The sequence below is a fragment of the Macaca nemestrina genome, chromosome 13 (genome assembly GCF_043159975.1).
Source record: "Macaca nemestrina isolate mMacNem1 chromosome 13, mMacNem.hap1, whole genome shotgun sequence".
In the NCBI taxonomy this organism is placed as follows: Eukaryota; Metazoa; Chordata; class Mammalia; order Primates; family Cercopithecidae; genus Macaca; species Macaca nemestrina.
This window is the reverse complement of record NC_092137.1, coordinates 27,528,382-27,540,631: the sequence shown is the minus strand read 5'-3', so window position 1 is coordinate 27,540,631 and position 12,250 is coordinate 27,528,382. Positions and strand designations below refer to the sequence as shown.

Here is a 12,250-nt window from a genome sequence, read left to right as displayed (position 1 = left end):
ATGCGTTATGTGTAATTAAAATCCTGAAACGTTTTTTTTATCATATAGACATAACTTTTTTAACTACAAAAAATAAACAAGCCAGGTGCAGTGGCTCACGCCTGTAATCCCAGCACTTTGGGAGGCCAAGGCAGGCAGATCACCTGAGGTCAGGAGTTCGAAACTAGTCTGGCCAACATGGCAAAATCTCATCTCTACTAAAACTACAAAAATTAACCAGGCATGGTGGTGCATGCCTGTAGTCCCAGCTACTTGGGAGGCAGAGACAGCAGAATCACTTGAACCCAGGAGATGGAGGGTGCAGTGAGTTGAGATCGAGCTACTGCACTCCAACCTGGGCAACAGAGTAAGATTCCGTCTCGAAAAAAAAATTGACTTTGAAATGCAATGTGCAAGAATTCCAAATATAGGATCACAGAGCCTTTTTTTGGGCTATTTTTAATGCCATAATAGGTCGTTAAATTTCATTCTACATTTCAATATACCCTGGGTCCCCAAATTAACAAGCACAATATGGTATAATGTCACTCTGAAATTTATTGTTGTCGACCGGACAAGACGGCTCAGGCCTGTAATCCCAGCACTTTGGGAGGCCGAGGCGGGCGGATCACGAGGTCAGGAGATCGAGACCATCCTGGCGAACACGGTGAAACCCTGTCTCTACTAAAAATACAAAAAAATTAGCCAGGCGTGGTCGCGGGCACCTGTAGTCCCAGCTACTTGGGAGGCTGAGGTAGGAGAATGGTGTGAACCCGGGAGGCGACGGAGCTTGCAGTGAGCCGAGCTCATGCCACTGCACTCCAGCCTGAGAGACAGAGTGAGACTCCGTCTCAAAAAAAAAAAAAAAAAAAAAATACAGAAGTTAGCCGGGAATGGTGGCACACACCTGTAATCCCAGCTACTTGGTAGGCTGAGCCAGGAGAATCGCTTGAATCTGGGAAGCAGAGGCTGCAGCGAACCAGGATTGCACCACCGTACTCCAGCCTGGGTGACAGAGCAAGACTCCGTCTCAGACAAAAAAAAAAAATTGTTGCCAACAACATGAATCTCAAACACATTATGCTTAGCAAAAGAAGTCAGATACACAAGAATATATACTGTATGATTCTATTTTTTGCAAGGTTCAAGAATAGGCAAAACTAATCCATGACAATAGAAATCAGAATAGAGGTTGTGTCTGAGCAGAGAGGAGGGCAGAGACTAGAAACTAACATGAGGGAACTATTCAGGGTTTACGGCTATGCCTTAGTTACATAGGGCTTTAGTTACATAGGTATATAAATTTATCAAAACTCATCACCCTATACACTTGATATCTGTGCATTTTATGGTATTCAATTGTACCTTAATAAAAATGTATTTGTTAACAAAAAAGCTCTTTATTACATAAATATGTAGTAAGAAATTGTATTGGTTTTTTTATGAAGCAGAGTGACTTCCTGAGTAATTTACACTGTATTTTTATTGCTGCGTCTTTCTGAGAAAGGAAGTAGATTCACGTTTTCCCATACCAAAGAAGGCAGCCAGGCCTTTGTTCATAGGGTTTTAGAACTCCTAATGCACAGCAGGGACTTAGTTTTTCAGGACTTAAAAAATTGTCAGGAACCTAAAACACAACCGTCAAATAAGTCTAGATCTGCGAAAATTTTAAATTGAAATGTGCCAGAGGGTTGAGACAGGAGGAAAGCTGGCCTCTTGAAATGGAAACAATGCTGAAGCCGCAGGTGCAGTAGACACGAGGACCCTCAGTAGGGGGTCCCGGAGCCCTTCTGGTGTTAAGAGCCCAGGTGCAGCAGTTTAGGGACCTTAACAAAGACCCCTGAGACTGGCAGAGAGAGGTTGAGACACAGTTTTTTGACTTCAGATTGCTAAGAAGAAAAGCAAGAGCTATCCCTGTGGCTTAAGGCCCTGACTCACTTCTACTCTGGATAAACTGCAGACACTCTGGAGTTCTTTTTTTTTTTTTTTTTTTTTTTTTTGAGACGGAGTCTTGCTCTGCCGCCCAGGCTGGGGTGCAGTGGCCGGATCTCAGCTCACTGCAAGCTCCGCCTCCCAGGTTCACGCCATTCTCCCGCCTCAGCCTCCTGAGTAGCTGGGACTACAGGCGCCCGCCACCTCACCCGGCTAGTTTTTTGTATTTTTTAGTAGAGACGGGGTTTCACCGTGTTAGCCAGGATGGTCTCGATCTCCTGACCTCGTGATCCGCCCGTCTCGGCCTCCCAAAGTGCTGGGATTACAGGCTTGAGCCACCGCGCCCGGCCACTCTGGAGTTCTTACACAACACAAAGGTTGGAGAGGAAAAATGATACTGGACTTTTTTTTTTTTTTGCCAACCTAGTTAAAGCGAGACTTAAGCCAGATTATATTTGATATAGACAAAAAAAAAAAAAAAAAAAGAAAGAAAGAAAAAAGCCCTTGCCATTTCTCATACCCAATTGTTGTGAAAATTCTCATACCTAATATAAAATCAATTAAATGTCATGCATCACTTGTTACAGAAGAAAAAGTAGACATACATCTTTTGCTCTTAAAGATGATGTTAAAAATAACTTTGCAATTATAAAAAGATATTGTTTTAAAATAAAATTTATTTAAATAACTCATGAAAAACAGACAAAATGCTTTTTAAGTTCCTAAGGAGGTTGACAAAATTATGAGAATGAAAGAAGTTTGAGAGTCAAAAAAGTTTTGGAAATGCTGCTGCAGGCAATAGAGTACACAAAAATTTTGTGTGCTTAGTTACCTTTAGCAGAGTGACACAATTAGCTTTGGGGGTTTTGTGTGTGTTGTCTTTGTTTGTTTGTGTTTGTTTGTTTTGAGACAGTGTCTTGCTCTGTCATCCAGGCTGGAGTGCAGTGCAGTGGGACGATCTTGGCTCACTGCAATCTCTGCCTCCCAGGTTCAAGCCATTGAACCTGGGAGCCTCTGGAGTAGCTGGGACTCCCTAGTAGCGGGGACTACAGGTGCACGCCACCATACCCAGCTGTATTTTCAGTAGAGACAGGGTGGTCTCGAACTCCTGACCTTAGGTAATCCACCTGCCTCAGCCTCCCAAAGTGCTGGGATTACAGGCACGAGCCACCATGCCCAACCTGTGTGCTGTCTTTTTGTTTTGTAGAGGCAAGGTCTGTGCTCCAGGCTGGAAAAGTAGGAGACCAGTTATAAGACTGTAAATAGTTCAAGAGATGAAGTTTTAGTTAAGACGATCTAGATCTCGATTGCTGAATTTGAGAGATGTTCCTGATAAAATAAATGGAAAGGACCTTGTGACCCCCACATAACTATAGCCACATCTGTCTTCAAGATCTAGGTCTAGGCTGGCACTACCCAATAGAATTTTCTATGATGATGGAAATATTCTACATCTGTCCTATCCAATATGAGAGCCTCTAGTTACATATGAGCACTTGAAATGTAGCTACTGCAATAGAGGAACTGAATTTTATTTATTTTTATTTTTATTTTTTTGAGATAGAGTCTCTCACTCCAGGCTGGAGTGCAGTGGTGCAACATCGGCTCACAGCAACTTCTGCCTCCCAGGTTCAAGCGGTTCTCCTGCCTCAGCCTCCTGAGTAGCTGGGACTACAGGTATGCGCCACCACACCTGGCTAATTTTTGTATTTTTAGTAGAGATGGGGTTTCACCGTGTTTGCCAGGCTGGTCTCAAACTCCTGACCTCAAGTGATCCACCTGCCTCGGCCTCCCAAAGTGCCGGGATTATAGGCGTGAGCCACCGTGCCCAGCCAGAAACTGAATTTTAAATTTTATTTAATTTTAATTAACTTAAGGTCGGGTATGGTGACTCATGCCTGTAGTCCCAGCACTTTGGAAGGCTGAGGTGTGGGGATCGCTTGAGCCCAGGAGTTTGAGACCAGCTGGGCACCATGGTGATACCCTCTCTCTACCAAAAAATACAAAAATTAGCTAGGCATGGTGGCATGGGCTGGTAGTCTCAGCTAATCGGGAGACTGTGGTAGGAGAATCACTTGAGCTTGGGAGGTTGAGGTTGCAGTGAGCCGTGAGTTGCACTACAGCCTGGATGACAGAGTGAGACTTTGTCTCAAAAATAAATAATTTAAATGGTCACATATGACTAGCGGATACCATATTGAACATCACAAGTCTCGGCCATTAATTTGAGCTGCTTGATGAATATCTCCACATAAATTTTACAAGCACTTCCAACACAATAGTTCATATTCTGCCTCCCACCACATTCACAGCATTTCCTGTCTAATGTTGCCTATGTTGTTTAAAATACCATCATCTTGTGAGTCATTCAGGGTTAAAACTGAGAAGTCGTTCGTTCATTTCACAAACAACTACGGAGTACTTACTATATGCCAGCCAGTATACAAGACGCTAGAAATACCATGATGAATATAGTCCTCATAGAAAATGATGATAATGTTTATAATTAACTTTCTGCATCAGGAAAAATAGACTCGGTCTCTTCTCCCTCCTTTGCAAGGGAGTCTTGCAACACCTTCCACATCCAAACATTTACCCCAATACCTCCTCCACTTTCACATCCCTGATAGCAGATATTTTTGTCTCTTCCACTTACTGCTGTATCAATAGTGCACAGAGGAGTTGAAATGGGGGTAGGAGTGGGTGATAAATACTTGGGGAATTAATTTATGTTCTCTTTTCCTTTTTTTTTTTTTTTTTTTTTTTTTTCTGAGACAGAGTATTGCTCTGTGACCCAGGCTGGAGTGCAATGGCATGGTCTCAGCTCACTGCCACCTCCACCTCCCGGGTTCAAGCAATTCTCCTGCCTCAGCCTCCCTGGTAGCTAAGACTACAAGTACATGCCACCACGTCCGGCTAATTTAGTATTTTTAGTAGACACAGGGTTCCACCATGCTGGCCAGGCTGGTCTCGAACTCCTGACCTCAAGTGATCTGCCCACCTCTGCCTCCCAAAGTGCTGGGAGGCATGTGCCACCGCACCCAGCTATGTTCTCTTTTTAACCGTACCGCTCTGATTTTTTTGTTTCCTCCCTTCTTCCCACTAAACCATGAAAATGGCCTAGCTATGCCAGAGAACTATCATATAAGCTTACTGGAAGTATTTAAAACCTCACTCTTAGTGTGTGGTCCTCAGTCCAAGGGCAGCAGCATCATCTGGGAGCTTGTTAGAACTGTAGAAACTCAGTCCTGACTCCAGACTTACTACATCAGAATCTGCTTTTTAACAAGACCCGCCAGGTGATTCATATGCATGTTAAAGTTTGAGAAGCACTTCTCAAAGCACAGATCTAAGCACATTTTTATCTGGCTTTAAAATCTTTGATGTCTTTCAAACTGCACAGAGTCATATTTATGCAAAGTATTCAGCCTGGCGTTCAAAGCTCTACAACGTGACCTCTGTCAACTTGTCAACTTTTTCTCTCTCTGAGTCCCTACAGTCCTATGCTCCATCCAGACTGCTGACATCTCTCCTCAAACACATCCAATACTCTTCCCGTTCCCACACCTTTTTTCCAATGTATTCCCTCTTTTTTGAAATGTTTCCACTGCCTTCCTCTATTCACCCCAACCACCTTCAAAATCTCACTCTTCCTCTGAAGCACACTCAAACCTGAGCTCTCCCAGGTGGCATTTTATAGACCCCCTAGTTCAAAATAATGTCTCCCTCCCATGTCTTTAGCAACATTTATACCTCTATTAACTCTTATCACATTCTCTTTTCAGTTACGTGTATATCCGTCTCCCCCACTTCATCTCGAGCTCCTAGAGAGTGGGGATAGTCTTTTATTCCCCCTCAATGTCTACTACACTGCCATATATAACAGGTGCTCAAGGTCTGTTGAAATGAATTGAAGGAAAAAGGATTTACAGTGACCTATAGGAAGACATCCATGGGCACTGTCTCAGCTCCCCTCTCCCTGCATCCAGTTCCTCCCATGGCCCAAAGTATGGCAGTTTCTATGGCCTCAGGAGTGGGACCAGTTCTTTTCAAGGGAGGGCTACATCACATACCTCTGAGTTTATCTTGGCTGCCACCTGCTTCCGGCTCCGATTCCCAGAAAACAGCATCCAAAGCCCCCAAATAAAAAAAACAAATAGTAATAGAAGGCTGATATATGATGGCAGTGGGATGTCCATCCCCCAAATTGGTGCCATTTCTCAACCCCATGCTCTTCTCAGCCAAAGAGTTTTCTGCCTCAAGGCTGTGACTCCATATGACATCACAATGGGCATCCCAAGGTAAATCTGATGGCATCCAGCCAATGTGCATGCTACTTAGGTCTCTTCTCTGAGCCATACCCAGAGTACCATCTGCTGCCCCTTCCTGCAGTTGTCCACAGGCTCTGCTCTGACAGCCAAAGCTCAGGGAAGAACTCCTTTATGACTCTTCTAGCATTGGGCTAGACAGCTTGTCGTTAAGTAGGGAGTATGGAGGCAAGGTTTTAAAGAAGCAGGCCTCCCAAGTGGCCCGTTCTGCCCTACAAGCATTTTCTCTGGAGCTAGTCACTCCCCGGAAGTCCAGGTATGGTGTTAAATGTCCCAAACCACAAACTAGAATATAAGGTCAAGTAATTTTTTTTTTTTTTTTTTTTTTTGAGCTGGAGTCTCACTCTGTCTCCAGGCTGGAGTGCAGTGGCACAATCTCAGCTCACTGCAATCTCTGCCTCCCAGGTTCAAGCCATTCTCCTGCCTCAGCCTCCCAAGTAGCTGGTATTACAGGCGCCCGCCACCACACCTAGCTAATTTTTGTATTTTTAGTAGAGAAGGGTTTTGCCATGTTGACCAGGCCGGTCTTGAACTTCTAACCTCAAGTGATCCACCTGCCTTGGCCTCCCAAAGTGCTGGGATTACAGGCGAGCCACCACGCCCAGCCTATTTCGATTTTTAGATCCCACAAGTAAGTGAGAACACGCAACATTTGTTTTTCTGTACCTGGCTTATTTCACCTAACATAATAAGTGAAATAAGTTCTATCCATGTTGTTGCAAATGACAGAATCTTATTTTTTTATGGATGAATAGTACTCCATTGTGTATATGTACCACATTTTCTTTACTTGTTCATCTGTTGATGGACACTTAGGTTGCTTCCAAATTTTGGCTATTGTGAACAGTGCTGCAGCAAACATGGGAGTGCAGACATCTCTTCAATATACTGGTTTCCTTTCTTTTGTCTTTATATCCAGCAGTGGTATTGCTCTCCATAGCGGCTATACTAATTTACATTCCCAACAGTATACGAGGGTTCCCTTTTCTACACATTCTCTCCAGCATTTGTTACTGCCTGTCTTTTGTATAAAAGCCATTTTAATTGGAGTGAGATAATATCTCATTGTAGTTTTGATTTGCATTTCTCTAATGATCAGTGATGTTGAGTTGAGCACTTTTTCATATAATTGTTTGCCGTTTGTATGTCTTCTTTTGAGAAATGTCTATTCAAATCTTTTTTTTTTTTTTTTTTTTGGAGATAGAGTCTTGCTCTGTAGCCCAGGCTGGAGTGCAATGGTACAATCTCGGCTCACTACAACCTCCACCTCCTGGGTCCTGGTTCAAGCAATTCTCCTGCCTTAACGTCCCTAGTAGCTGGGATTACAGGCACGTGCCACCACGCCCAGCTAATTTTTGTATTTTTAGTAGAGACGGGGTTTCACCATGTTGGCCAGGCTGTTCTTGAACTCCTGACCTCGTGATTCGCCCACCTCAGCCTCCCAAAGTACTGGGATTACAGGCATAAGCCACCGCACCTGGCCGTCTATTCGAATCTTTTGCCAATTTTTAAATTGGATTATTAGATTTCTTCCTATAGAGTTGAGCTCCACATATAATATATACAGTTATTAATCCCTTGTCATATGGGTAGTTTCTAAACATTTTCTCCCATTCTGTGGATTGTCTCTTCACTTTGTTATTTCCTTTGCTGTGCAAAAGCTTTTTAACTTAATGTGATCCCATTTGTCCATTTTTGCTTTGGTTTCCTGTGCTTATAGAAAATTACTCAAGAAACTTTTGCCCAAGGTACTGTCCTAGAGAGTTTCCCCCAATGTTTTCTGACAGTAGTTTCATAATTTGAGATTTAAGTCTCTAATCCATTTTGATTTGATTTTTGTATATGGCAAGAGATAGGGGTCTAGTTTCATTCTTCTGCATATGGATACACTACCTGAGAGTGAGTAATTTATGAAGAAAGGAGGTTTAATTGACTCACAGTTTCACAGGCTTAACAGGAAATATGACTGGGAGGCCTTAGGAAACTTACAATCATGGTGGAAGGCGAAGCAGAAGCCAACACCTTCTTCACACAGCAGCAGGAAAGAGAGAAAGCACGAAGAGGAGAGTGCCACACACTTTTAAACCATAAGATCTTGTGATAACTCATTCACTATCATGAAAACAGAATGGGGGAACTCTACTCCCATTATCCAGTCGCCTCCCAGCAGGTCCCTCCTGCAACATTGAGAATTATAATTCAACATGAGATTTGGGTGGCAACACAGAACCAAACCATATGAGAGATCCACTTTTCCCAGAATCATTTATTAAAGAAACTGTCTTTTCCCCAATGTATGTTCTTGGCACCTTTGTCAAAAATGAGTTCACTGTAGGTATATGAATTTGTTTTTGAGTTATCTATTCTGTTACATTGGTCTATGTATCTGTTTTTATGCCAGTACCATGCTGCTTTGGTTACTATAACTCTGTAATGTAATTTGAAGTTAGGTAATGGATTTCTCTAGTTTTGTTCTTTTTGCTCAGGATAGCTGTGGTTATTCTAGGTCTTTTGTGGTTCCATATAAATTTTAGGACTTTTTTTCTATTTCTGTGAAGAATGTCATTGATATTTTGATAGGGATTGCATTGAAGCTGTAGATTGCTTTGGGTACTATGGACATTTTAACACTGATTCTTCCAATCCATGATTATGGAATATCTTTCCATTTTTCTATGCCATCTTCAATTTCTCCTCATCACTGTTTTATAGTTTTCATTGTAGAGATTTTGCCGGGTGCAGTGGCTCACACCTGTAATCCCAACACTTTGGGAGGCTGAGGCAGGTGGATCACAAGGTCAGGAGTTCGAGACCAGCCTGGCCAACATGGTGAAACCCCGTCTCTACTAAAAAAATATATAAAAAATTAGCCAGGCATGGTGGCATGCACCTATAATCTCAGCTACTCAGGAGGCCGAGGCAGGAGAATCGATTGGACCCGGGAGGCGGAGGTTGCAGTGAGCCGAGATTGTGCCACTGCACCTCAGCCTGGGCGACAGAGCGAGACTGTGTCTCAAAAACAATAATAATAATTATTAAATAAATAAATAAATAATCACATCATCTTCAAATAAGGATAACTTGACTTCTTCCTTTCCAATTTGGATATCCTTTATTTCTTTCTCTTGTCTGATTGCTCTAGCTAGGACTTCCAGTACTACGTTGAATAACAGTAGTGAAAGTGGGGATCTTTGTCATGTTCCAGATCTAAGAGGAAAGGTTTTCAGTTTATTTTTTGAATAAACTTTTTTGTTTTCGAAAAATTTCAGGTTTACAGAAAAGTTACAAAGATAGTATATCCCATATATTCTTCACCTAGTTTCACCTAACATTAACATCTTATATAACTTTGGTACATTTGTCAAAACTATGAGATTAACATTGGTATATTTACTATTAACTAAACTCCAGATTTCATGTGATTTCACCAGTTTTGCCACTAACGTCCTTTATCTTTCCAGGATCCAACCGAGGGTAGCACCCTGTACATGAATCATGCCTCCTAAGCCTCTTCTGGTCTATGACAGTTTCTCAGTCTTTCCTTGTTTTCCACGACTGAAAATTTTCAGGTATTTTGTAATATGAACAGGTATTTTGTAATATGTCCCTAAAGGTGGGTTACTGTGATGTTTTCTTTATGCTTAGACTGAGGTTATGTGTTTGGGGGAAGAATACCACAGAGGTGACATGCCCTTCTCATATATCATATCAGGAGGTACGTGATACCAGCTGGTGATGCTCATTTTGATTACTTGATTAGGGTAGTGCTTGCCTGGTTTTTCCACTGTAAAATCCATTCCCTTTCCCATACTCTGTTTTTTTGTAAGAGAGCCCCTAAATCTAACCCACATTGGAGGAGAGGTGGTGTGGGGTGATTAAGCTCCATTTCCTAAAGGAGTGTGTGTGTGTGTGTGCGCGCGTGTGTATGTGTTTATTATTTAGAATTCTTTAGGAAAAATTGGTACTTTCCCACACTTTATTTATTCAATCATTTGCTTATAATGGTATGAATTCACGTGTATTTATGTATTTTTTTAACCAAGTGTTATTTTATTTTATTTATTTATTTGAGACAGGGTCTCACTCTGTCGCCCAGGCTGGAGTGCAGTGCATGATCACAGCTCATTGCAGACTCGACCTCCTGGGCTTACGGAATCGATCCTCCCACCTCACTTCCCAAGTAGCTGGGACTACTGTCATCTACCACCATGCCCAGCTTGTGTATTTATTTTGTTGCTCAAATTGTTCCCACTTTTGGCACTAGCAGCTCTTTCACAATGGTTCCTGTATCCCTTTGACATATTCTCATCCATGTGGAGGTTTTGAGCAATTCTTTACTTTCTGTGACTACAAGATGCTCCAGGGATCCTCTTCTTGTCTTTTTCCTTATCTTTTTTACAGCACCCCAGTCACTAGCTTAAAAATGACCCACTTCTGTCTCCCAGGATGGGAGCATTTTGCATCACCTAGATACAGTACCTGTCCTCTCAACCCTAGGATTTGACCCACCTGTCCAATTGGGTCCAACCCTAAGTTTCCACTGGATCTTAGGCATTTTTGCTGTATTTGTAGAGCCCATCCCTGAAACCAAATGGAGGCCCCTCTGTCTCCTACCTGGTCCCAACATCCTCTTTCAATGTTATAGCCTATCTAATATTCAAGAGCTGGCTCCAGGCTGTGTAACATTCTGAACAATCTGAATGTTAGACCAGATGAATGTTGGCCAGGTATGGTGATTTGCACATATGATCCCAGCACTTTGGGTGGCTAAAGCAGTAAGATCACTGGAGGCCAGGAATCAAGACCAGCCTGAGCAACGTAGCAAGGCCCTATCTCTACAAAAAAAAAAAAATTTGAGCCGGATGTGGTGGTGCACATTTGCAGTCTAGCTACTCGGGAGGCTGAGGCAGGAAGACTGCTTGAGCCAAGGAGTTCGAGGCTGCAGTGAGCTATGACCGCACCACTGCACTGCAATCTGGACAACATAGTGAGACTCTTCCCTTAAAAAAAAAAAAAAAAAGGAGAGACAGACAGTCTAAATTATGAAAAGAATAGCTAGCTGATTTTGGAGGCGAGTTCATTAGTTCCGTTATATATATAAAAAATATCAGGCTTAGAGTATGTGCAATATCCAAATATCTTTTGCCCCACCCCCTCTTGTTTTTTTTTTCTTTTTTAGAGCCAGGGTCTTGTTATGTTGCCCAGCCTGGCCTTGAACTCCTGGACTCAAGTGATCTTCCCATCTCAGCCTCTCAAGTAGCTAGGATGGCACACCTGGCCCCCTTTTGCTTTTGATCCAGCAAATACATACGCTGGGAAATTGTTTTCTTCATCTTCCACAATCTAATCCAGTCTTCAGGCCCAGGTCCTTTAGTACTTTCTACATAATTACTGCCTTGTATTAATAATGGATTACTCTCTTGCTGTTTTTGCCCTCAGATGTTTACTTTCTCCAAATAACCGCAAAAGTTGTCACCCTATCATTTGTCTCTGAATAGTTCTAAAAAAATCTTTGAACTTGTTTAGCTCTGCCTAGAGCACAAATCCCATTGACAATGACCGGATTCTCTGCTATCAGATCCATATCCCACTGTGAGTCTTCAAACCTTCTTGGGTTTTCTTTGGCTGTTCCTTTACCCCACCCCAGCCTCCTTTCTTCCAAAACTTTCCTTGACTCTTGGCCTACTCTGTAATTTCAACAGCTCTCTGTACTTACCCTGCTGTTTAATCCACTTCAACTCTGTCTTGTATTCCAATTGCTATGTGCTTGTGAGTTTCTAAGGGGTAGGGATCAGATCTTAGTCATCTTTGTCTCTGCCACAATGCCAGAATGTGTCTAGCTTCTAATGTCCCCCAAGGCTGAACAGTCCTCCACCTTGTCCATAATACCTGAATATTGTGTCCAACTATGTAAGAATTGAATTCACTTGATGTCTTCATGCCATCCATGTACTTGGCAACTAAAAGAACTCAGGGCTTCTAGAGTTCTTCTGCATCCAGCCTTGAAGAAA

At 42.5% G+C, this 12,250-nt stretch overlaps 1 protein-coding gene and 1 long non-coding RNA gene across 6 annotated transcripts in view; one reads left to right on the top strand and one right to left on the bottom strand.

Annotated features, from left to right (window-relative positions):
* Positions 1-6,300, bottom strand: part of LOC105479909 (SPATA31 subfamily H member 1) — a 42,793-nt gene extending 36,493 nt beyond the window's left edge. Inside the window, exon 1 of the mRNA XM_071076428.1 lies at positions 5,985-6,300. Coding sequence (XP_070932529.1) covers positions 5,985-6,128 — 144 coding nt within the window. The 5' untranslated portion in view covers positions 6,129-6,300. The remainder of the gene's footprint in view (positions 1-5,984) is intronic.
* A 55-nt stretch (positions 6,301-6,355) lies between these two features.
* The window catches only part of LOC112426350 (uncharacterized), a 26,091-nt gene continuing 20,196 nt past the window's right edge, over positions 6,356-12,250 (top strand). For all 5 annotated transcript variants that reach the window (XR_011611566.1, XR_011611567.1, XR_011611564.1 and 2 more), the window contains exons 1-2: positions 6,356-6,495; positions 9,701-9,808. This is a non-coding gene — a long non-coding RNA (uncharacterized lncRNA). The remainder of the gene's footprint in view (positions 6,496-9,700; positions 9,809-12,250) is intronic.